Source organism: Sturnira hondurensis, unplaced genomic scaffold, assembly GCF_014824575.4.
Source record: "Sturnira hondurensis isolate 20B ecotype Veracruz unplaced genomic scaffold, ASM1482457v3 Scaffold0015056, whole genome shotgun sequence".
Lineage (NCBI taxonomy): Eukaryota > Metazoa > Chordata > Mammalia > Chiroptera > Phyllostomidae > Sturnira > Sturnira hondurensis.
The window spans coordinates 2,304,004-2,331,370 of record NW_028087687.1 but is presented as its reverse complement, the minus strand read 5'-3'; the positions used below and the strand labels follow the sequence as shown (position 1 = coordinate 2,331,370).

Genomic DNA, 27,367 nt, shown 5'->3' with positions numbered 1-27,367 from the left:
GTTTAAAACATGACCAGTTGAGTTTATTCTTAAAATTTCATGGTCCCTGGCTGATGTAGCTCAGTGGATTGAGTGCAGGCCTGCAAACCAAAGGGTTGTAGGTTCAGTTCCCAGTCAGGGCACATGCCTGGGTTGTGGGCCAGTTCCCAGTAGGGGGTGTGTGAGAGGCAACCACACATCGATGTTTCTTTCCCTCTCTCCTTCCCTTCCCCTTTCTCTAAAAATAAATAAATAAAATCTTAAAAAAAAAATAACATTAAATTTCATGGGTAACAATAAAATCAGTTATAAATCCTCATTACACTAACAAAACTAGTCTTATAAAAATTTAACTTTTCTAAACACTTAGAGTGCTATAGTACACTTTCAATTTACATCATAACTTATGATGTAAATTACTTACACCAAAATCCAGCATGGCTATTCTGTATCAAAACATTTCCTAATGTCTATTTTTGTGATACTGAGTAGTGAGTGACAGTAACAAAAACAACTGGAGAGAAGAATTACCGTGATCGATTTCCGGTCGCAGGGTTCAGTTCTGAATTTACATTAATATTGCTTCCAGTCTCAGCTCCAGTGCTCCTAACATATGGTTTCCTTCCTGTGGCCGATAAAGGCTTGTTTACCGCACCCAGTACTCCAGCAGGTTTTGGCTAAAAATTACACATATGCATGTTATTCTATACCTTACTGAAAAGAACACATATACATTTAGGCACATGCAAGAAATATTGTTTTCCTTAAGCCAAGAAATTATTGCTACTTTCAAAAGTTAACCCTAAATTTGTTAAAAATGATAATTCAGTAAAACTGTGTTTATCTGAATACATAAGCATTACCTCTACTTAATACTAGGCAATATTTAATTATTTCTTATTGCTCAATCAAAATAAGTGTCCCTCAAACACAGTGAATATAATAAGACAAAACTTATTACAAATAAACTATTGCATATACATACATAGGAATAGTTCAGATAGTGTTAATCAAAAATTAAATTTCCTTTTTCAGGTGTCATATTAGTACTTTTCTAGAGTATAGCTTGTCGAATTGATTAATACTTTAAAAACAAACAAACAGAAAAGCCCGAGAGAACATATGCTTTAGATGATATACAATCCACAACATGATCCCTAAGAACCAGGAACTAGAAAGTCTAGGGACAGTTAATGGTTATTTCTAAGAAAATCACCAGTAATACACACAGGAAACCAAGACCCTCACATTATCTAGTACACAGTACCTTTCCTGTTAACAGAAGTACTCTGGTCTCTTCTGAAATGTAACTCTTATCATTACAGAAGTCCTGTCAAAACAAATAAAAAACAAAGGGAACATATGTATTTTTATTACATTTGTGCTTACATATTAATCAGGTAATCAAAGCATATTTAATGAACCATATCCTAAGTCTAGCTTTATAGTTAAATCAATGGTACATCAGACTTAGGCACATGTCAGATAAATTACTTAAATCACATTTAAAATAAAGCACATTTTAGGTGGCTCCGTAGCGCAATGGATAGCACATTGGATTTCTAAAATAAAACATTTTTTTCATATTTTGATTTTGTCCAAATCATAAAAGAAATACACAGCCAAAATATAATTAAGTGAATTATAATGTTCTTTGGTAGCTGTGGTATTGACCAGTTGCTGAATGAATTAAACCAAATGTAGACACTGAAGATACTTTCTTAAAAGTTACATTTATAGAAAACTTAAGCGTTCAGCCCTGGCCAGGTAGCTCAGTTGGTGAGAGTGTCATTCTGACACACCAAGGTTGTGGGTTCAGTCCCGGGTAAGGGCACATACAAGAATCAATTAATGAATGCATAAATAAGTGGAGTGACAAACTGATGTTTCTCTCTTTCTAAAAATCAACAAACAGAAAAAATTAATTTAAAAAGTTGATTGGATCCTTTGATGCTTCTGTTAAATATCCTCGGAACAGCATACAAATATACCACAATTTTGTCTTGGAAACAAAATGATTTACTACAATCAAGAAAGTAACTTTCTTTTACTATGTTTACCTTCACACTAGTGTTACAGGAAAAGAACAGGAGATTCAAATGTGCCCATAAAGAAATAACACTTTTGGCATGTGTTCTAGGCAAAGATGTATCTTTTTTTCTTTTCTTTTGCACAAAGGCTTTTATGTAGCTAAAATAAATGTTACAAAGCCTGGGCACCAGAGTTCTTTTATTTCTTTTTTAAATATTTTATTTATTTATCTTTAGAGGGGAAGGGAAGGAGAGAGGGAGAGAAATATCAATGTATGGTTGCCTCTGCCAAGGACACACAATGTATCATGTGTCCCCTGCCGGGAACTGGCCTGCAACCCAGGCATGTGCCCTGACTGGGAATCGAACCACGATCCTCTGGTTCGCAGGCCCGTGCTCAATCCACTGAGCTACACCAGCCAGGGCCAGAGTTCTTTTATTTTATTCACGAAGATACACTCTAGTCTTGCTAGGCTCACTAGCTTAATATGCCTAGTTTTCTAGTGTTTCAATTTATACTAGATGAGAATAGAAAAGGAAATGAGGAAAGTTGCTCAATGAAAGCAGAAAAATCCTAAGTTATTCTTAAGAAGGCTAAGAATGTCTAACTTTCAAACATCCAATAAAAAAACTATTACAATTATGTGTAGTGATAAAATAGTTTTCATCTTGAGAGTGGGACGACTACTATACCCAGCACTACTGGGTACATGCTGCCCCAGCCATGGGAGTGCTGGGTTACCAGTAACAGGAGTCACACTCAGGAGCTCACTTAAGAATATTTGTAAAGATAAGTAAATCCAATTTAGGGCAAATAACTTTGTGATCTGTATAATTCCTACAAAAACCTGGCATAGTGAATGACAAATACAAAATACTTAAAGATCTAAATAATTAAATACTGAATCTGACTAAAACTGACAAAGGAGGGCATTCGACGCAGGAAGCTCTGTTTTTTGGCGCTTCATTCCTCTGTAAAATACTGTGTGGGGGGGTGTCCTCTGAGGTACATCTTCAGGTTTAAAAATGTAGAAAATACTGAGAATTCTGACTTTTAAACAAAGCACAGTCAAGTTAAACTTTAAAATATATCACCTTAAAGCAGGAAATAAAGGATTTTTTAAAAGTTTAAAAAGTTGCCCTGGCTGGCGTAGCTCAGTGGATTGAGCGCGGGCCTGCGAACCAGACGATCGTGGTTCGATTCCCAGTCCCCAGGGCACATGCCTGGGTTGCAGGCAGGTTCCTTGCAGGCTAACTACCAGCAGGGGACGCACAAAAGGCAACCATACATTGATGTTTCTCTCCCTCTCTCCTTCCCCTCTAAAGATAAATAAATAAATAAAATCTTTAAAAAAAAAAAAAGTTTAAAAAGTTGGTAACAGTAAATCATTATTATTAAAGGAAATAGTCAAAAGAAAAATATTAACTACTCAATATTCTTTTTCTCCTTGATATGACTAATTAAAAAAATAGATGGAGAAACTTAAATGAGCTTCAATTGGCTGAAAAACTAAATTTTGCTGATAGCAGAATAAATGTACTATGTATTAATTACTAATATAATTTATTGAATGCTTACTATGTGACAAACTTATAAACCTAGCTAGTTATCACCATCATACTAGTAGTCACTCACAGGTATTAGTATGATCTGCATTTCATAGGTGAAGAAACTGAAGCTTAGAAAAGTTAATGTCTGAAGTCTCTCAAGTTAGACCTGGTTGATTAGAACCCAGGTCTATCCATTATCAATACCAATTCCATTAATTCTAAATGTTCATTTCATATATATGTGTGTGTGTGTATATATACACACATACACACACACACATACATATAGTGTGTGTGTACGTGTGTATCTATATACATTCACAGTGTGTCACACACTACATACTACATCTATCCAGAGGGAACAGCTAACTTAACACCATCACCACGCTTGGTTTGTACTCTCCTACTCTGTAAAATGAGAAGAATGTTGTTCAGGGCTTTGGAAGACACCCTCCCATTTCTTTGTAAACTCACAGAGGTATTTTTTACTTTATTGTTAAGACAATCCAATATTTGCCACTAGGGGTGATAGTAATTGAAAATTAAATCACTTTGTGTGGTAGAAAAATGAGGAAAAACAAAATTACCTTTTCAGGTTGTGTAAAAAATTTCATCGGAAGGACTGGCTCCTTTGGTGAATCAGCATTGCACAAAGCACTTTTACTGTTTATAACACACAGGGCCACATCACATACTGTGTAAAGTTTCTAGGGAGGAAAAAAAGATCATATATAGCTTTTAGTAGTGCAAAATAATTCTAAGAACCAATTTTACCCAAAGCATAAAATAGAATCAAAAGAGGAATGTGTGGTTATTTATTCCTTGAATATTTCACATTTGTATTTGACATTTATTCTTATGTAGCCTCCTGGCAAACAAACAAATGAACAAACAAACAAACCCTTTAATTTAACATGAATGCCAAGGATGCATTAAAAACAGCAAACAGTGGCTCAGTGGATTGAGGTCTGGACTGTGAGCTAAAAGGTTGCAGGTTTGATTCCCTTTAGGGCACATGCCTGGGTTGCAGGCCAGATCCCTGGCTGCATGCACTTCAATGTTCCTCTCCTCTCTTTCTCCCTCCCTTCCCCTCTCTAAAAATAAATAAATAAAAGTCTTTGCCCTGGTTGGTGTGGCTCAGTGGATTGAGCGCCAGCCTCTGAACCAAAAAGTCATTGGTTCGATTCCCAGTCAGGGGACATGCCTGGGTTGCAAGCCAGGTCTCTGGCTGGGGGTGTGCAAGAGGCAACTGATCAATGTATCTCTTGCACATTGATGTTTCTCTCCCTCTCTCTTTCCCCTCTAAAAAAATAAATAAATAACATTAGAAAATATAGCACACAAACCAAACTAAACCAAAGAAAACATACTAAAAGAATACTTTCTTGTCTGTAACTCTTACTGAAAGTTTGTAAGATAGCACTGTTGTAATTTTATTAATTCTTATCCCTTTGCTCTGTAGAATTTTGTACTTTCAATTATTTATTTTTAGAGGGGGAAGGAAGGGAGAAAGTGAGGCAGAGAAACATCAATGTGTGGTTGCCTCTCGAATGCCCCCTACTGGAGACCTGGCCTGCAACCCAGGCATGTGCCCTGACTGGGAATTGAACCAGCGACCCTTTGGTTCGCAGGCCAGTGCTCAATCCACTGAGCCGACCAGCCAGGGCTGCTCTATAGAAGTTTTATAATATCTTTTTCAGAGTAATAAACAGTTCTCAAATAACAGAATTCAACTGTAATGAAATCCAATAAAAACTGACTATAGTGGATTGAGTGCGGGCCGGTGAACCAGACGGTCATGGTTCGATTCCCAGTCAGGGCACATGCCTGGGTTGCAGGCCGGTTCCCAGGAGGGGACCCACGAGAGGCAACCATACATTGTCATTTCTCTCCCTCTCTCCTTCCCTTCCCCTCTAAAGATAAATAAATTTAAAAAATCTTTTTAAAAAACTGACTATAAATATATATTTGTATAAACATTCTATAATCTAATATAGCATACACTAGAAAAAACAATTGGGACAAGGACCATAATATTTTTTCCTATAACATGGCCTGATATATCTTACTTCGTTTGTCTTGGATTCATCTGGAGACTGGGCGTCTTTTGTTAACTTGATGTTTTCTGCCATCTTCTTCATAAAGGCATGGCTATTGTTTTCATTCTTTGTCATTAAAACTTCAAGCATGAACCATAGGCACCTAAATGGTAAACATATTATTCACCTATTAAAGAAACTAAATGTAGGTATTTGTGCTTAAATGGATTAATATCTTATTGGGAAGTTCTGCTGCTTGCATATAATGAGAGTAAAATATAAAGAAAATCCTAATCATTAGTAGAAATAGCCTGTTAATAATATGCAGTTCAATGGAAAGTTAAATCACAAAATATTAAACACAATGAAAACATAGCTTAATATGAAAAAATCTGATAATCTCATGAGGCACAAAAACTCATTCTATAGATATTCAACAAACACTTAGGCAACTTCACATGTATTAGTGCCTGGCAATGATGAGCAAACCAGGATAAGTATGCAATTCTTCTGTGTCATAACTGAACTCTATATGCTATGAGGCCGATGTGCATAGTAACGAGTCACTCAGCTAAGTGGTCACATCTCAAACCATTTTTGCTATTTTCCACTTGTTACCGTACACTCATTTCATCAAGAATCTGAAGGAGACACCTGGATTTCAAAGTAAAAGTGAGTGCTGAATCAGGATGAACACCAGAGTCACTTGGGGGACTAAGCTGACAAACCCAGGGCAAGGCCCGTTTTTAGTAAGTTCCCCAGATTATTCCCAGGCAGCCATGGCACCACTGCTTTACTGCATCAACAGGGAACAAATCACTTGATGATAGTCTACGTGTACTTCTTTGTCTAGATTCTATGTAAGGTTTAAGAAACTACTGCAAGGGAGAAATTTAGCATTAGGTTAATGGAGTTTGTTTTTAGCAGACCTGTCTTACAAGAAACACTAAATCTGAGTCCGTCAGGATGCAGTGAAGGGACACTAGACGTAACTTGAAGTCATAGGAAGAAATAAAGAACACAGGGGAAGGTGACAATGTAGGTAAATGTAAAAGGCAGCATTATTATACTTTTGACTTGTAGCTTTTTTAAATATATGATTTCAAAGGCAAATGTATAAAAGAATTATCTCTATAAATGGAAACAATGTAAAGATTTAATTTATAACAATAATAATATAAAGGGCATGGGAAAGAGACACACAGGAGCACACTGTTTGTATACTATTGAAACTAAGTTGCTATTAGTCAAAACTTGGTTGTTACAAGTTTAAGATGTTAATTGGAATCACTAAATAACAAAAGATACATAAGATACAGAGAAAACAAAGTTACTTGGCAGAAGTAAATCCTTCCTTTATCAGGAAATACTTATATTTATTAATTATTTTATTATTGTTCAATTACAGTTGTCTGCATTTACCCCCTAACCCCCCTACACCAGCCAAACACCACCCCCGCCTTGGTTTCTGTCCATGTATAGTTGTTCCTGAAAATCCTCCTCCCCCCATTATCCCCTCCCACCTCCCCTCTGGTTAGTGTCAGATTGTTCTTAATTTCAATGATTCTGGTTATATTTTGCTTGTTTTTTTCTTTTGTTGATTAGATTCCAGTTAAAGGTGAGATCATATGGTATTTGTCCCTCACTGCCTGGCTTATTTCACTTAGCATAATGCTCTCCAGTTCCATCCATGTTGCAAAGGGCAGAAGTCCCTTCTTTCTCTCTACTGCATAGAATTCCATTGTGTAAATGGACCATAGTTTTTTTATCCATTAATTTACTGATGGGCACCTAAATTGCTTCCAGCACTTGGCTATTGTAAATTGTGCTGCTATGAACATTGGGGTGCATAGGTTCTTTTGGATAGGTGTTTCAGGGCTCTTAGAATATAATCCCAGCAGTGGAATTGCTGGGTTAAAATGCAGATCCATTTTTAGTTTTCTGAGGAAATTCCATACTGTTTTCCACAGTGGCTGCACCAGTCTGCATTCCCATCAGTAGTGCACTAGGATTCCCTTTTCTCCACATCCTCTCCAACACTTATTTGTTGATTTGTTTATGTTGCCCATTCTGACTGGTGTGAAGTGGTATCTCATTGTGGTTTTAATTTGCATCTCTCTGATGGCTAGTGATGCTGAACATCTTTTCATATGCCTCTGGGCCCTCTATCAGTAAATACTTTTAAATGAAAATAAATTAAATCTCTCAATTAAAAAGCAGAGATCAGAATGAATTAAGAAAAAGAAAAAAAAAACCATGCTACAGGTTTTCTACAAGAAACTCACTTTACAATATAAGGATGTAAAAGGATAGAAAAGTATATTTCATGACAATAGTAACAAAAAGAAACTAGCGTCTATTTTATTATTAGAGAAAATGAATTTAGAGTAAAAAAAAAGATTACAAGAGGCCCAGAAGGACTATATCAAAAAAGGTTCAATCCAGCAAGAAGCTGCAACTATTACAAATAAATATGAACCTAACAACAGAGCTCCACAATCTTTGAAGCAAAAATTGACAGCATTAAAGAGATAAACAGGTAGTGCTAACATAATAATCAGCTCAATAGCCTATTTCTAATAATGGAGAGAAAAACCAGAGAGATCAATTAAAAACAAAAACAGAAAACTTGCTCTGGTTCAAGAGAGCGACATCAGAAGGTTTTGAATTCACCTCTTCCCATGGACACAAGAGTCTACTGCCACATATAGAACAATTTCCTCATCAAAAACCACACAGGGTGGCTGACTGACGACCACACATTGGGAAACAGGAAGAAAACCGTATCTAAGTGGGTAAACACGACCTTACACGTAACCCCAATGCTGTGACCCATAATGCAGAGGGAATTAAAAACCTGGAACTTTACCCTGGAGGAACAAAGGATTCAAACCCCACATTGGGCGCCCCAACTTTTAAGACACTTCAGAGATGAGCCCCCAAAACATCTAATTTTGAAAACCAACAAGGCTTGCGTCCTGAGACCCATGAGATGGTAGCAGTGTGAAATGGGCTCATGCACTTGAACTCATTTGCCCCACGGCCCAGCTCAGGCAGCTGATCATGCCCAGACCTAGAGTGAAGGAGATTCACCTGCTTATAGTAAAACCTCTTCCCAAGGGGCAGGTAGGTAATTTAACACACACATTTAGGGATCTGCTAGAATACCCTCTGGAAATGGACACTGGCAGGTGCCATCTTGGAACTCTCCCTTTGCCATGCTCCAGAGAACCAGTAGCACCAGAAGGGACCCTTTACATGTGTCTGACGCCTCATTTTTTGTGGCTGCTGCCCAGGGGATGCCTCTTCCCTGGCTGGCTCTGGAGCCCAGGGGCTTATATTCTTGGTCACATGGGACTGCAATAATTGGGGTCACCCAAAAAGGGGCACATATGTGTCTGGTGCTCTGACTTTTGTGACTGTTCTAGGATATACATCTACACTGCCTGGCTCTGGTGGCCAGTGGGGCTTACGCTTATGGGTTGGCTTATGGGTTCCACAAGACTGTAGCCAAGGGTTCTTAAACAGCCACCACCCCCAGGGCACAGCAAGGATCAACAAGGGGCTCAGCGTTTCTGTGAAGGAAGCCTGTTAGCTAATCATCATGACTGTGGCCTGAGGGACAGGCCTCTACTTATGCACATTTGCAAGTTAACTATAATCTTTACCCAGAAGGTAGGCACTATCTTCATGTTTACCCTCTGCCACACTCCAGTGCACCAGTGTCTCTTAGAGGAAAGCATTACATGCACCTGGTGGCTAGTTTTTGTGGGTGACACACAGGGGACTCCCCTCGATCCCTTGGTTCTGGTGGCCAGAGATGTTCGTGTTCCTTGGTCCTGTGGGACTATGGCAATAGGAAGGACAATTCATAGCAGACTACCATCCCCAGGACACTACAGACAGTGGACTGAGGCCCATCTCCCCGACTTTCTGTGAAGGAGGCCTCTTTCCTTGTCCTGGAGGCAGGCTTCAGGTTGGACACACATGTAGTGGGGTCCAGAGAGCTGTCTCAAGGACCTTAGGCTGTGGAAGCCGCTTGGCACTTGCCCTCTGCCTTGCTCCAGCATGCTGATATCTCTCAGAAAGGAGCTTGTGCACTTGTCTGGAGCCCTGATTTTTGCAACTGCATCCCAGGGGACACCTCCAAGTTGCTTGGCTCTGGGTGACAGTGGGACTTATGCTTGCAACCTCTGAGGACTTTATATAACTGCATACTTTTAAAAGCTGCTGCCTGAGGGTCTGGCTTCCAGCCAGCCTGAATCTTGGTGCTGAGATTCCCAATCTCTTCAAATCTTGACAGGTCTTGGCACATCCTCAACTACTTAAAGCTATGAAAAATATAACAGGCTGCTTGGACGAGCTAAAGGGTTGGAGAAACAACTAAGAGCTGGAGCAGAGCTCAACAAAAAGGTTCAACCCCCAGAAGAAGCTGCTGGTCATTGTTTCACCTAATGCAGGGGTATCAAACTCATTTGCACCGGGGGCTGCATCAGCTCCATGGTTGCCTTCAAGTAGCTGAATGTAATTTTAGGACTGTATAAATGTAATTACTCCTTAACTAGAGGCAAGGAGCTCAGTGCTGCCACTGGGTAGAAACAAGGTAAAAACAGATAAAATAAGGTAGAGGGCTGGATTTGGCTCACAGGCCTTGGGTTTGCCACCTGTGTGTGACCTAATGCATAGAAACCAACATGGAGAGTCAAGCAAAATGAAGAAACAGTGGGACATATTCCAAATGAAAGAATAACATAAAACCTCACTAAAAAAACCCTTAACAAAATAGTGATAAGTAGTTTACCCGATAAAAGAGTTCAAAGCAAAAGTCATAAAATGTTTTGATGAATACAGCAAGAACTTCAACAAAGAAAATCTTAGAAGGTCCCAAATGTAAGTCACAGTGCAGAAGAATACAACAACCGAACTGAGAAATACCCCAGAGGGGTTTAACAGTAGACCAGGTGAAGCAGAAGGGTCGGTCCATCTGAAGACAGGCGGTGGAACTCACCCAATCAGAGCACAAAAAGGAAGAGAGAAAGTGACAACAGTGTCTGGGACATACAGGACAAGATCAAACAGACTAACATTCACATCATAGGCTTCCCAAAAGGAGGAGAGAAGGTAGAAATATTTGAAGAGATAATGGCTGAAAACTTTCCTAAGGTAGAGAAAGAAAAAGAACATGAGATCCAGGAAGAGTTCCAAATAATATGAACTCAAAGAGACCCTCACTAAGACACATTACAATTAAAACATCAACGTTAAAGACAAGGAGAGAATATTCAAAGCAGTAAGTGGGGAACTTATTATGTACAAAGGAACCCCCATAAGGCTATGGACAGATTTTCATCATATTTTAGAGGCCAAAAGGAATGGCATGATATATTCAAAGCCCTGAAAGAAAAAACTTCATTATCATTCAAAGTGGAAGGAGAGATAGTTTTCTAGAGAAGTAAAAGCAGAAGGAATTCATCACCACTAAACTGCCTTAACAAGAAATGTTATAGAAAGTGTTCTAATTAATAACAAGAACACATATAAAAGAATAAATCTCACTGGAAAAGTAAATTCATAATAAAGGAAGTAGATTAAGTAGTTATAAAGCTAAAATGAAGATTAAAAGACAAAAGAAAAATACGAAAATTATAAGAATTAGTTATGAAATAAACAAGATAATAAGGTGAAAAATGTGGAATTAAAAGCATAAAATGGGGGTGAGGGAAAAAAATGTTGAGCTTCAGAATGGGATCAAACTTAAGTTGTTATCAACTTAAACTATTACAATAAATACATTAAAGATAAAGAGAAAATAATTTAAGTAAGCCACCAAAGAACGCCTCAAACCACAAAGGAAGAAAGCAAGAGAAGGGAACAGAGAGGAACTAGAAAAACTGCTAGAAAACAACAAAATGGCAATAAGCATGTATCAACAATTACTTTATATGGACTACATTCTCCAACTGAAAGACAGAGTAGCTGAATGAATAAAAAACCCAAAATCATCTATATGCTGCCTACAAGAGACACATTTTAGGTGTAAGGACACACACAGATTCAAAGTAAAGGGACAGTAAGATACTACACGTCAATCAAGCTAGCCATACATGCATCGGACAAAAAGAAGGGCATTACATAATGATAAAGTCCATCCAATAAGAAGGTGTTGACAATTGTAAATATTTATGTACCCAACATAGGAGCACCTAAATATATTAAACAAATATAAACAGACTTAAAGGGAGAAAGAGACAGCGGTACCACAATAGTATGGGAGTTTAATACCCGAGTGACATCTTAGGTAGAGGGTAGTCTTAGGGACTGGGCCCTGCACCTATGAAATCTGATGCTATCTCCTGGTAGATGGTGTCAGCACTGAATTGAATTCTTAAGACACCTTGCTGGTGTCCAAAAATTTCTTGGTGTGGGGAAGCTCCCCAACACATACACAGTCACACATGCACAGGAATTGAATCCAAGAATCCTTTTCAGTCACACAGCTGTGATTAGAACCCATGTCTCCTGAAACCTATTTCTGTAGCTTCTCAAAACAGGTATCAATGTAGACTTATTTTCGAGCATTTGAAATGCAGCAGTCCCCTCCATCTGTGGGGCATATGTTCTAACACCCCCAAGTGGATGCCTGAAATCATGGATAGTACTGAACCCTGGGTACTGTTTTTTCCTATACATTCATACCTATGACACAGTTTAATTAATAAATTAGGCACAGTCAAAGATGAACAACAATAACTAATAAAATGGAACAGTTATACAAAAGAATGATCCATGTCCTGATGGTATAGGGAGAGATGGAGTGAGAGGTGTCAGATTTCATCACACCTCTAATAATGATGTGCAGCTGGTATTTATGAATTTATTATAAATTGTTTATTTCTGGAATTTTCCATTTACTGTTTTCAGACCATGGGCAACCATAGGTAACTAAAAATGATGCAAAGTGAAACTGGATAAGGAAGGCACTACTGAATAAAGACAACGCCACTGGACTCATGTGTCGGAACACAACTAGAGTGACAAGTCTTCAAAATGCAAGTATCTCATAGTCTGACACTTCACAGTAATGTTGGGTAAGATACAACATGTCTCCCAGTTGTTAAGATTTTGTCACAATTCTGTGACCAAAGCTACAGGAAACAGAAATAAATGTTCATTACAACTTGAAATACAACTTAGTGTCCCACATTGAAAAATGATAATATTTCCAACACAAACTGCAGGTTTCAATTTAAGAGTACAAAGCAAAAGCCAGCAATGGGAAAGAAAGTCAATATTGCATTAAAGTTTTTTGGAGGGCGCTCGTGGACAGCCTTAGGCCACCTCCCACCCTTCTACCTGCTACGTCAGACACGCAGTTCTCCTTTACACAAAGACACTTCTTGAACCAGTGTTCTGTGATTGTTTACTTGCCTGTCTTTCCTCTAGAGACAAATCTGTGACTGGTGTAAAAAATCTTAATATCATATTACCATAGTCTTGCCACAGAATATTTTGTGTGTCCACACGTATTTTTAGGCATTGTTTTTTGAAGTTGAAAGTGAAGTTTAGTTTAAAAGCAGAATTTTTACTACATGGCTTTCTAAATTGTCGCGCAGGAGTAACTGAAGTCCATTTTAACACAAATAGTAAGAAATAAAATAAAATAAAAAACTATAAAAAGGTTTATATTCTAATGGGAATAGTAAGAAAAAATTTAGTGTTTTTGAAAAAGTAGTAATTTTTAAGAATTCTTGAAAATCAGCACGACTTACTCTTTGATGTCACGAAGCTGATCGACATCCTGTGACCTTGTGAAATCCGGGTCATGGGCTAGCAGGTGAATCATGGGCGGGACGGCGTATTCAGGCAACAGCGATAATAACTTCTCTGAAGTGGAAACATTATCATTAACAAGAGTAATAACATCTTTATAAAATCCTTCTCTAGTTTTGCATTTTAACCACTTTAGTTTCCATTTTTTCCCCTCAGTCATTCCAAATCACAGGCAACATAAAACCTAATACTAAAATAATTTGAAAGGCTACTAAAGCCAAAAGAATACATAAAATGATACAGAGGGTCCCTGGCAAATCTAGAAAAATTCTTTACTTGCCAACATTTGAGCAAAGTGTTCTAATCAAGTCATTCTGCTGGATCCCATTAAAAAAATGCCGTTTCCTTGAACAGCATTATGAATTATAAAGAGGACTCAGAAACCAGAACTTTAGATTTTAGGTACATCAAGATTACACTGACAGCCCTGGCTGGTGTAGCTCAGTGGATTGAGCACAGGCCTGCGAACCACACGATCGCGGTTTGATTCCCAGTCAGGGCCCATGCCTGGGTTGCAGGCCAGTTCCCAGTTCCTGGCAGGGGACGCAAGAGAGGCAACCATACATTGATATTTCTCTCCCTCTCTCCTTCCCTTCCCCTCTAAAGATAAATAAATAAAATCTATAAAAAAATTTACACCGACAGCATTCTATAAAAATCCCAGTGTCATATAAAACATCCCCCCCTCAAGTGATACATCGACAAGATGCACCCGCACACCAGGAACTTCCACAGTCACTTACCAGTGGCCATGGGGTTCTGTTTAATGTACTCCCTGCGTATACTGATGTTTTTGAGCAAACACTGTCGCGCGTGTGCTCTTCTCTCCTTCACGGGATCTTTGGCACACAAGGCAAAAATTGCCATGTACTCCAGTGGAAGCAGTAACTTCACAAGGGCCTTGTGCAGTTTCTGAGCAAATATCTGCCTTACTTGGTAGCACTCATCCTACAGCAGCACAAAACCAACATTACTTAAATACAATCCCGTCTGTGTATAAATCCATACAATAAATGGGTCTGCAGCCACAGAGAGTAAACATATTTAACTTGGAAGGTCATGTAATTGACAACAAGTAAGATTGTTACTTACATTAATGACAAGTGCACAGAGCTGAAACTGTTCTGGGGTTATAATTTCATGGTAACAAGGTTCCTGAGCAAGCTTCATTATGGCACTACCAGCAGCTAATCGCAAGCGAGACATATCAGATTTACTATAAACAAAAAAGAAATAAACATTTCCTATAACCATTATCATTCATAAAAATGCTTTGATCCCTTATTGAGTATTAAGATCTTCAGCATAATTTATGCTTCAAATGACATAGTCTACAAATATGGGAAAGCTACTTTGAGTTCTGGAACTCAATGCAGAGCAGAAGGCTCAAATCACTGTGACTACTGACAATAAATGTATCTGCCTTCATTTTTAGTTATGCTCTAGCTTAGACCCTCTGCCACAGCCAAGAAACTGCTTATGATCACAAACATACTAACTACAGTGCTACGAAGAATCATTCACATTAGTAACTATATTTCTCATTTTAAAAGGAATATACATTCATTGTAGAAAATTTGATTAAAAAACAAAACAAAAGTCACCTATTATTTAAAATCTATTTCCCACCATTTAAAATGCATATGCATATATACATACATGTAATAAAAATTTACCTCAAGCCTACATAGGTCTGACAAAATGACGGGGCTAGAAAATAGGAACTGATTTGTACCAGAAGAGGAGAGATAGCAGACAAATATCTAAAAGGAAAGGATATGGAGATGACAGCCAGTGTCTATCTCAGGTACCACCCTCTGGGAAAGACTTTCTTTTGCACAAACAAGCTTTTAAAGGGAACCTAGAAGGTTCATGTACTCCCATCCCTGCTCAGTGGCCTTTTACTACTAAATAGTAAAATGCGACACTGAATGGAATTAAAGGACAATCTTCTTACTTCAACTTCTATGAGGAAGATAGCATGGCTTTAATATTTTGAAGACTGCAGGAAATGTGGAAATCTGTTCAGAATGCACAAGGGACTATTTAACATAGAAGAGGAGACTCTCCCAGGCACTCTTGGGTAACAGAATTGTCAAAGTGAGCACTAGTAACAATGGGGGCCCCTTAAACTACTTCTAAGGCAAAGGGTTCAGGAATCACCACATGTTGCTGTGTATACTGCACACTTTTGGCCCCAAAATTTTAAAAAGATTTTATTGATTTATTTTTAAAGGAGAAAAACATGAATGTGCGGTTGCCTCTCGTGTGGCCCCTACCGGAGAACTGGCTTGCAACCCAGGCATGTGCTCTGATTGGGAATTGAATCAGCAACTCCTTGCTTTGCAGGCCAGCACTCCATCTACTGAGCCACACCAGCCAGGGCCTGGCTCAAATTTTGGAGGGAAAAATAAGGATGCGTGTTGTATGTGGGTATAATGATTACATACCATGGGTACAATAATCCCACATATAATATGCACAAAAATGTGGGTGTGCATTATATATGGCAAAATATGGGGTTGAAACATAATAGCTACTATTTGGGTGCTTAACTCTGTGCCAGGCAATGTGAGAAATGGCCTTTATCTCATTTAATTTTCACTCTATAAAATGAAAAAATTGAGGCTTAGAAAACTGATACAAGTTCACACAGCTAGTAAATAGACTATAGAATTGTATGTTTCTGATTCTATGGCCCAAGTTAAACCATGGAATATGTAATGTCTAATTATGATCTGTCCAATATTTCATGATATGTGTTCTCTATTCCCCTATTTTTTGTGATCAAAAATGCTGGAAAAAACATGTTTGTGTGTATCTTTTTGTATAATTCTTCTATTTTTGTTTGATTCTATTTTTACAGAATCAAAGGATAAAATAGAATCAAAGGGTAACATTTTTAAGGGTCTAGACACAAAATGCCAACTGTCCTGCCAAGACTGTGCTAATCATGTTCGCTGGAGTAATGAGGGAGCCCATTTCCATGATCCTGTATATAAAAATACATATATATTTTTACCCCCGCAGGTGTGGTTCAGTCGGCTGGGCATTGTCCCACAAACTAAAAGGCTACAGATTTAGTCCCACGTAAGGGTGCATACAGAGGCAACTGATGAATATTTCTCTCATATCGATGTTTCTCTTCCCCTCTTTCTCCCTCCCTTCAGCTCTAAAATAAAAAATAAAATTTAATAAATAAAAATAAAATTTTCTTATTTGATAGGCCAGATGTATCACTTAAGTCTAAATTGTATTTAGAGATGCTAAATGTTTTTAAAAAGTAAACTGATAATGAATATATAGTCTTCATCTCGATCCTGCCTATTTATCACTGATTTGTAAGAACTCATTTTATTAAGCCTTTGCCATGCACCATACGTAACTTCCTCAAATTTAAAACTCATTGTTCCTAACTCAGCTCTAATCCTCAATCTGTTCATACAAAGCTTCCCCTGGCTTATTCTATGATAAAACTAATTTATCATGGTTTCCTTGAGTTTATTGAAACATTCATCATCTTTACTGTAATTGCTCATTTTCTATCTCTTCCACCAGAACGCATATTCCTTGGAGGGAGAGATCTTTGTATGTTTAAAAAACATAGCGGTACCTGATAAAATAATGCTCAGTAAATACTGTATGCATAAATGAATATTGAATTCTGCCCACTACCATGAATTTTAAATTAGGAATGAATCACAAGTAGGGTTCTTTAGTTATTCTGTTGATACTTTTGAAACCTAATATATCAAGAATTTAAAACAAGCTAGTACCATAAAAACTTTGGCTTTTATTTTCATCTTAAAAAGAAGAGAAGGAAGCTGTGGCTGGTGTGGCTCAGTGGATTGAGTGCCATCCTGCGAACCAATGGGCCACTGGTTCGATTCTGAGTCAGGGCATATGCCTGGGTTGCAGGCCAGGGCCCCAGGGAGCAGAGAGGGGGTGCACGGAAGGAAACCACACATTGATGTTTCCCTCTCTAAAAATAAATAAATAAAATCTTTAAAAAAAGAACAAAGAGATGGTAATTTTGCAGATTTGAAGAGTGAAAATGCATTGAAATAAAAACATTTGTTTTGTATTTGTAGAACCCTGTACATAGCCTTCTGCAAACCACCAAGAGGCTGCGACTCTTCTTTCTTTGAACCTCTACTAAAATTTGTATTCCTTTCATGGTACCTAGTCACTCCACTTTTTAAATCACTATACTACAGGGTAGGTAAGTTTCCTGAAGGCAGGAACTGAATCTTACCTGTTTTTACTGCAATGCTTTTCATACTATTTTGCAAAGAGTAGCAATTCAACAAATAATAGATTAATTGAACCAAATGCTGACACTAACTCATTCCTATAGTAATTATGACTAAAAATTTATTGGAAAAAGTTAAGCCTTTAGGAGTGAAGAAAAATATACCATCACTATTGAAATATAAAGCCCCAAGTGAGTACATACAATTTAATTCCAAAATATACAGTGCAATTACAACATTCAACATTAACTAGGTAAATAATTCCTATGTAAGTTCTATCAACATTTTGAGGTAAAAAAAGTTGAAAAGGAAGAAAAAAATCTCACCTAATCCTCTTCTGCTCTGTCAGGTCACCCTCACTAACCAACATCGCTGATAATAACCGAAGAGTTGAATTGGCAGATTTAGACTGGTTGTTTTTCATACCCAACAGCCACCTTACCAGAAGTTTAATTGCCTGTACCTATAAAATATTAACATGCTAAAAAGAGAAAGCAACTTAAAATTCCAATTAAAGGGAAATTAATTTATGTTAATTAGGTGAGTTAGATGACAATTGCCAGCAGACATGCTTTATTAAACAAGTCTGTAGAATAATAATAGTAACAATGAGGACTAATCTTTATTCTGTTTAATCTGCACTAGGCACTTTTCCTAGGGCTGTATATGTATTAACTGATTTAATTTCCAAGCAAATCTAAGAAGGAAGTATGATTTGCACAATAAGGCGACTGAGACATTATTATGACAGATAAATCGGCCAAGGTCTGGTTCCTGAATTCATGCCTTTCATAACTTGAATACTTGCCCAACATCTTCAAATTACTTGAAAATACATTGTTTAAAATAACTACTTAAACTATACCAATTACAATGATTAAAAATAACTATGACTATTTAGATAGACTGTAGTATTTTTTGTAGTACTGAAAAATTATTTTGATGAAACCATCAAGTCTGTAGTCTCACTTAGCATTCTGATGGAAAAAATTAGAAGGCTCCAAATTACTTGTGTTTATAATCACTTGTACTCAAAAGACTGTTACAATGTATGTGAAAGCACTATCCAAAGGAGACAGGTATTATTTATAGTATTTACTGACAACCTGGAAAAAGGAATTGATAAAATAATGATGACTATGAAGTTACACAAGGTGAAACAGATTATCAAAGAAGAAAATAATGGGGAAGTCTAGTTTTAAATCCCAACACTACCACTTTAAAAATTAGCTTTACAAGGTACAATTTACATCTATTAAAAGTTACCAATTCGACCACAGCTATCTGTTTTTGCCAAGTTAATATTCATATGCTTGTAGGTAGATAGACTGTGGGGGGGGCTACACCTGAGACGTCTGTGAGCACCAACATTCTGCAAACAACCTCCGAGTAGGACGGCCTCACTGAAATCGTTTTAGCAGGCGGGAAGGCCTACGCAAGATGCAGACATCTCTCTCCATATCAGTAACACGATGACAACTACAGTTTCTTTGAGAAAGACAACTTCTGACTTAAAAATAAAGCACTTCATTTAAAAATGATGATTAACTATTGAGTTCAAAAAAGGATCGCTATGAATGTTCATTATTTCAACACAAATGTTATCAAGACCTACAAAAATTTACCTTTGCTAGTACTTCAGGGGAAACCTCTTCATCTGGAGACCATAATTTTCCATTCTTCTCACCTGTTGACTATAGTCAATTGAATAAATTTAATTTCCAGAAAGAATTTTAAAGTTTTGCTCATTAAATTTTTCATGCTAAATAATGCAGTGCTATACGAAAGTCATGAAGCACAGCTTAGAAAAGAATAAAATTGAAGAACTCACACTTCCTCATTTTGAAGCTCACCAGAGACTTATGGTAGTAATCAAGACAGTGTGGTTGGTACTGACATAAGTATAGGCACAGACCAGTGAAATGAAATAAAGAACCCAGAAAACCCTCACATATATGATTGATTTTAAAAAGAGTCTTAAGATCAATTATTAAGAAGAGTCTCTTCAACAAATGGTTTTTCGAAAATCTAGATATCCACAAGTAAAATAATAAAGCTGTCCCATTTGTTACCTTAAATCATACATAAAGATTAACTCAAAGTAGATCAAAGATCTAATTTAAGAGCTAAAAAAACACTATGAGACTCTCAGAAAAAGATATAGGGAGAAAGCTTCATGATCTTTGATTTGGGAAATACCTGATAAGGGTTTAATATTCAGAATATATAAACAATTCTTACAATTCAACAAACAATCCAATTAAGAGTAGGCACAGGACTTTGAATATCCAATGAAAATAGAAAAATGGCCAATAAGCACATAAAAGAATCCTCAGTATCATTAGTAATTACAGAAACATAAAACCACAAGATAATACTTCCCACCTACTAGGATGGCTATTATAAAAAAACACACACCCACTGGAAAAGAAGAGGGTGGCAAAGGTGTATTGGATACAGTCCTGGCAGGTGTGGCTCAGTGGACTAAATGCTAGTTTGGGAAGCAAAAGGTCACAGGTTTGGTTCCAAGTCAGGGCACAGGCGTGGGTTGCAGGCCAGGTCCCCAGTTGGGAGCATGTGAGAGGCAACCATTTGATATTCCTCTACCTCTCCTTCTCCATCCCTTCCCCTCTTTAGCCTCTAAAAATAAATAAAATCTTTTTTAAAAAGATGTATTGGATACAGATGATGTATTATAGAGTTGTACACCTTAGAACGATGAAATTTTACTAACCAATGTAACCCTTATACATTTTTAAAAAACAGATGTATTAGAACCGGAAGCCTCGTGCATTGCTGGTAGGAATGCAAAGCAGCTGTGGGACACAGTTTGGTGATTCCTCAAAAAGTTTAACACAGAACGAGCATGTGACTCGACAGTTCCACTCCTAGGTTATGTATCTTCCAAAGATTTGAAAACAGAAACTCAAATGTTCACATCAGCATTATTCCTAATAGTCAAAGGCAGAAAAAAATTCAAGTGCCCATCAACACATCAGTAAACAAAATGTAGGCCACACACACAATGGATCATTATTCTGGCATAAAATGAAATATGATTCATACTATAACACAACCTTGAAACCATTACACTCAGTGAAATAAGCCAACACAAAAGGACAAATATTGTATGATAGGAGGTATGTGGAGCAGGTTAATTCACAGAGCCAGGAAGTATAACAGAGTTTATCAGAGGCTGAGGGGAGGAGGCAATGGGAAGTTATGGGAAGTTATTGGTTAATGAATACAGAGTTTCTGTCTGAGATGATGACGTTCTGGAAGCAGGACTTCCGCCAAGATGGAGGCATAGGTGGAAACACTGTGCCTTCTCCCACAACCAAGTTTGAATACAACAAGGGTTTGGAGAACAAGGACACACCCAAAGACCAGAAAACTGAATTATATGGAAATCCGACAACTACGAACCATTCAACTGGGACGGTAAGAGAGGTGGAGCCAGCAGCAGAGCTGGGTCGGGCAGGACAGATCCCCCGACCTAGGCGTGCAGGCAGCCCAGAACCAGTCGGGGTGTGGGGCAGACTAACCGCAGTCGCACATTTGCGCACACTGAGACGGACCGCACAGGCCCTAGCGGGTGAACCCAGTAGTGAAGGGCTGACAGCAGTGGTACACTTGCGTGCAGTGGAACGAAACACGTGGGCCTGGTGACGGTGGTGGCTGCAGTGCCGGTTGGGGCCGAGGTGGCAGGCGGCAGACAGGAAGCCACTGTCCCTCTTTGACCCCGCCCCCACATACAACGTCACAACCCAGCATCCTAGTTGCCCTGCTCTAGTGAACACTTTAGGGCTCCGATCCTGCTACGGAACAGGCATGAACAGCCCAAAAGATGGTGCAAGAAGAACTCAAAGTCCCAGAGCCAATAACTCTAAGCGACCGAGAAATTGCCAGCCTCTCAGAAGCACAGTTCAAGACACTATTTATCAGGATGCTCACAGAACTGGTTGATTATAGTCACAAATTAGAGGAACATATGAAGGCTAAACTAATTGAAATGAAGGGAGAGGTCCAGGAAACCAATAGCGATGGAAAGGAAACTGGGACTCAAATCAATGGAATGGACCAGAAGGAAGAACAAAACATCCCACCAGAAAGGAATGAAGAAATGAGAATTCAAAACAATGAGGAGAGGCTTAGGAACCTCCAGGACATCTTTAAATGTTCCAACATCCGGATTATAGGGGTACCAGAAGGGGGGAAGAAACAGCCACAAGTGGAAAACTTATTTGAACAAATAATAAAGGAGAACTTTCCCAGTCTGGCAAAGGAAATAGACTTCCAGGAAATTCAGGAAGCTCAGAGAGTGCCAATGAAGTTGGACCCAAGAAGGAACACACCAAGGCGCATCATCATTACATTAGCCAAGACCAAAATGAAGGAGAGAATCCTAGAAGCAGCAAGGGATAAGGGGATAGTCACCTACAAAGGAGTACCCATCAGACTGTCAGCGGATTTCTCAAAAGAAATTTCTTACAGGCAAGAAGGGGCTGGAAAGAAGTATTCCAAGTCATAAAATCCAAAGACCTACAGCCAAGATTGCTTTATCCAGCAAAGCTTTCATTTAGAATGGAAGGACAGATAAAGTGCTTCCAGATAAGGTCAAGTTCAAGGAGTTCATCATCACCAAGCCCTTATTATATGAAATGCTAAAGGGACTTATATAAGAAAAAGAAGATGAAAAATATGAACAGTGAAAGGGCAGCAAACACACAGTTATTAACAACCACACCTAAAACAAAAGCAAACCAAGAGGACAGCTAGATCAGGAGTGGAACCATAGAAATGAAGAACACATGGAGGGTTAGAAACAGGGGGGTGGGAGGAGGAGAAGGGGGGAGAAGGCACAGAAAATAGCATAGAGAGTAGGTAGAAAATAGATGGGGGGGAGGGCGAGAATAGTGGGGGAAATATAGAATCTAAAGAACTTGAGACACGTGGTTATAAACTAAGGGGGGGAGAATGGTGGGGGAGGGAATGTGCGGGTGGAGGGGAATGAAGGGGGGGAATAGAACAACTGTAATGGTATAATCAATAAAATATATTTAAAAAAATAAAATAAAATAAAGTACGAAGGTGTAAGAAAAAAAAAGTTCTGGAAGCAGACAGCAGTAATGGTTACACAACAATGTGGGTGAATATTTTAGGTGGTAGCTTGGGCCATTTTGGAGGAGTCACTTGGCTTTCCTGGGTATCTCCCATGTATACAGGAGGTATTCATGTTATTAAACATATGTTTGTTTGTTTTTTTCAAAATTTTATTTATTTATCTTTAGAGGGTAAGGGAAGGAGAGAGGGAGAGAAATATCAATGTACCGTTGCCTCTCGTGGGTCCCCTGCTGGGAACTGGCCTGCAACCCAGGCATGTGCCCTGACTGGGAATCGAACCGCAATCGTGTGGTTCGCAGGCCAGTGCTCAATCCACTGAGCTACACCAGCCAGGGCCATATGTTTGTTTTTAAAAACAAATCAAAATGAAAACACCCAACAAACAAGAATGTGGGTGAATATAGCATAGGATATCTGTACACTTAAAAATGGCCCTTTTGAGCCATCTTAACATAGGATCCATTAATAATTAAGTCATTATCTAAGAGGTGCCTTAAATTTCACACTTGTTGCCATTCACATCTATCAATAGTGCAAAGAACAGCACAAACATGTGGAATAGTAAAGAGACGGTCATGCTCTTCCACTCCTGTCTATTACACCCAAATGAGGGAAGGGGAGTGCACTGCCAACTAAGCTCAGATGCTGAGGCTTGAAGACCATCAGACCATGTGGAAGGATTAGGTAAACTGGGTAAGTCAGCACTGCACTGTAAGTCATCCACAATGATCCAGCAGCTAAGACTGGCTTGTTTTTATTAAATAAGTCTTTAATTAGGTCCATTTGGTAAAGCATAGATTCTTAATCAGGTGTGTTTGGGCTCCAACCCAGAGCTAATAAATCAGTGTGTGCACACATGCACACACAATTCAATAACTAAAATAGAATACATAAATCTAGTGTCAAAATGCAATGTAATTATAAAGGGTTCAACCTGTTTATTATACAAATAACATCCTTTTTTAATTACAAAATCCTAAGTACATAATTTCTGTAAAATAACAATATCATACTCAAGCACACCATATGACATTTTAGGTAAAATGTTCAAATTAAAACTACAAATTATTACACCCACATTATCACCCTACCAACCACACTCAGGCGGGTGTTCCTTCTGCTGGACCCTGTATTTCTAAATGCTAGTCAAATACAATTCCACTTACATTGTAAACAATATTTGATAAAACAAAATTCTAGCACTCAAGTATACAATGTCCTTCAAATGTTAGGATAACACCATTTGACTCATACTTTTTATTCCATAATTCATCCATCTCAGGTCCTCATTTTTTCCTTCTTAAATATTAATATGTAGTAATAGCTAAATGGAAGTCAATGTCATTTGGAAATCAAGTAAATAAATAAGGAGGGAAACATACAATAACTTAAAAGGATAAAAGAATTATATATAAAGAGAAGCAGAAATTTTGTGTCTGTGATAAAGAAGATGTAGACAGTAGTCTTAATCTCATGATTCTGAATTTAATTAAATGAGAAACTTACCCTGTCATTCATTAGCAGATCTTTCACAATAAAATTTGCTACTACAGATTTCATTGGGGAAGCAAATTGATCTGGTGCTAACATAGAAATGTGGCCCAATGAAACTAATGGAGTTATAAGTTGTTCTGGTACATCAGCATTCAGACTCCTGCTGAGTGGCTATAAAAACAAAACAGTCAAAATTACCAGTTGTTCTGTAAATAGCTAGACATTCTATGGAAAGAGTAAACATTCCAGAGTCCTCCTGAATTCACCATGCTCAAACAAATCTGTTCTAATGATATGATCAAAAGTAACTTCAGCCATATTAGATAGCTGATTCTTATTTCACCTACTAAAATTTAGTAAGACTGAAGTACGCAGAAAAAAGGTAACAGAAAAACATAAAACCCAAGTAAAAACAAGAATATTTCTGCATCATTAAATCAGCATTGTTTTCAAACATAGCAACAGTAGGTTTGTTATGTTTGTGGATTTTTTTTAATCCTGTGGGGACATTTTAAAAAGGCTATGAACCATAAAAAATCAGTTCACTGAAATCTGTTCATATCGTATCCAATTTATAATAATAGGACTACCTTCTTACTCGTAGCATCAGGCCCAGAATCATACCTAAGGAAAGGCAAACAGGACTAATTTTCAGGTGGGGGTGTCAGCTATTTTAAACTTGGTCGCTCAAAGTCATCTACTAGTACTTTTTGACAATAAATGGATCACTGAGCTAATTTAGCTAAAATCAAGTAAAATGTTCTAAATGCAAACACACACGTAATATTTGAACATATAATATGATCTGAAGACTGGGAATACAGTGCTGAATAAAACAGAGAGCGTCCCTGCTCCCATGAAATTTATATTCTAGGGTGGGATAAAAAACTAAAACAAATCCTACCTTCATAGCATAAAAATAAAATTCAATGTAAACACACCCTACATATTATATATACCTCAAAAATCTGTGCAAGCTGGACTTCTTTATTTGTGAATATGGCATGTATACAGTGAACAGCTTGTTTTGCTTGGTGTGGAGTACCTCTTTTTGCTTTCTGGTGTAAAATGGGAATTAAAGTCCTGTAAAACAGTTAATAATTTCACAGTTAAAAAAAACAAAATGTCCATAAACCACAAGTAGTTCTTTTGTTTGTCTCCTGTGTCCTCTTCCATAACTATTTGGATGAAGGCTGGTAGAAAAGTCTCTCTTAAAAAGTACCAGACCTAATGAAATATATAAAGCCCCTTCTCTGCCCCCAAATATCATTCTTGCCTCCAGAAAAGGTTACTCCAGGGGACAATTTGTTTTAAAGTCATCTCATGAAAACAGAAATAAACAAGCCTCTCTTAATTTATATTCTAAAACTTGCCTCATGCCATATTTTTACATTTACTTTCTAAGTAGATATTACTAATTTTTTACAATCCCCTTCAATTATTTTAAAGCAGCCATTGGGTAAAATTAGCAAAAGAGCAGTTTTATTAAAAAGCTGAAATGATCATACCAATGAAGGAAAGCACGCAAAGCTATAGATGTACATATATTGGTAGAAGAGTAATAAAAATGGCTAACAATAATTAAGTACTTATGCCAATCACGATTCTAAATATTTTTACATGGATTAGTCCTCAAATTATTCAAAGAAAATTATTATTATAGTCAATAAACATGAAAAAAAGCACAAAAATATTATTTAAGCTTCTTAGGGTGACAAAGCTAGGGAATGGGAGAGTTGGGATTTGAAGATACGCATTCCTGATCCAAAACCCATGCACTTAACTCCATACTGACAATGACAATCAAAGTAAAACAATCTTTCTGTAGAACAATGTGGAAATAACGTATAACAGTCTTAAAACATTAAAAAATAATATGGAAAAACAAGTGAAATGAAAAAAAGCAGCATATTTGTATCAACCCATTGATATAAAAAATAAACAAATACATCAAGTAGATAAAACATTCATAAAAACATATAGAAAATGTTAACTTTTTTCTTAACATTTTTAAAAGTGTTAGTGTTTTTACAATGAACCTGTAAGTATAGAAATCAGAAGAAAATCTATAAGGCAAAATGAAAATTTAAGGAAAGATCCTTGTACATTTAATGCAATGACCCTATTTATAACAGGTCAGGGGAATCGCACACAGTGCTGACAAGGTTCTCTTACAACAACGGGAAGCCATGCGTCAGGGAGCAGCGCCTCAGACTCCACGTCCTGCACTTCAACAACAACAAAACCCTGGAACCTGTGCTAGTCAGTGCAAATTTGGTTTGATCTGAATACGCCACGTTTCTCTCCGTGAAGGTTCAGAATTGCGAGGTGGAGGTTGCCATGCCCAAGTAGACCCCTAGGAGTATTGCTTCAGTCTTTCTGCCACAAACTCATCTATCAGAGTAACACTTCTTGTAAATCATACAGGTAACAAGAAAAGATACCATGTTATTCAGATTATTAAGTGCACTACAGATTCTTCTCAGCCTAGTGAAATGACACACAAACCAACTTCAACACTTCCCCTTGCTTTACAGTGTGCTATGACTCCACAATGCCATTGGTGTAGTTTTTGAGGTCTACACGGCTGTGCTTCTGTTTTTCAGGGATTTTCTCCTTCCTTCCCCATTAGTTGTTTAGAAAAAGAGATTTTATTCCTTGTATTCAAGTTAACTCTTCCATCTGTACTCATTTTCTACTGCTTTCTTTGGGAAAGAATTCCTTTATGAGTAAATCCTTTACCTCAAATACATGTATTGATTTTCCAACTTTGAAAAATTCACCAGAAACTTTACCCTGTGTCAATGATTTTTTCTATAATGTACAAATATAAAAAGTATCATCTCTAGACTATAAACTCCTTGAGAGCAGGGACTGACTGTGGAAATTCTTTCATATTAGCCAGTATAAACTGACAATGAAGAGAATTTACAATAAATTTTGAATTATTTCTCAAATTTAACTGTTAGTTTACAAATTTAATAAAAACTTGAGGAGTCATGAGGCTTCTGATTCTATGATAAACCTGTAAGAAGAAGCTGGTTTGATTTGGATATAACCCAGACTC

General features: G+C 37.6%; 1 protein-coding gene across 5 annotated transcripts in view; it reads right to left on the bottom strand.

Annotated features, from left to right (window-relative positions):
- PDS5A (PDS5 cohesin associated factor A) overlaps positions 1 to 27,367 on the bottom strand; it is a 129,831-nt gene that overhangs the window by 21,557 nt on the left and 80,907 nt on the right. For 4 of the 5 annotated variants that reach the window (XM_037064301.1, XM_037064304.1, XM_037064303.1 and 1 more), the window contains exons 20-30: positions 25,260 to 25,383; positions 24,313 to 24,471; positions 19,308 to 19,376; positions 18,009 to 18,145; positions 14,522 to 14,645; positions 14,173 to 14,377; positions 13,369 to 13,483; positions 5,630 to 5,762; positions 4,148 to 4,267; positions 1,247 to 1,309; positions 511 to 656 (exon numbers count right to left, since the gene is read on the bottom strand). In XM_037064301.1, coding sequence (XP_036920196.1) covers positions 511 to 656; positions 1,247 to 1,309; positions 4,148 to 4,267; positions 5,630 to 5,762; positions 13,369 to 13,483; positions 14,173 to 14,377; positions 14,522 to 14,645; positions 18,009 to 18,145; positions 19,308 to 19,376; positions 24,313 to 24,471; positions 25,260 to 25,383 — 1,395 coding nt within the window. Of the gene's footprint in view, positions 1 to 510; positions 657 to 1,246; positions 1,310 to 4,147; positions 4,268 to 5,629; positions 5,763 to 13,368; positions 13,484 to 14,172; positions 14,378 to 14,521; positions 14,646 to 18,008; positions 18,146 to 19,307; positions 19,377 to 24,312; positions 24,472 to 25,259; positions 25,384 to 27,367 lie in introns of those variants that run through there. The other variant, XM_037064305.1, reaches the window with a different exon arrangement.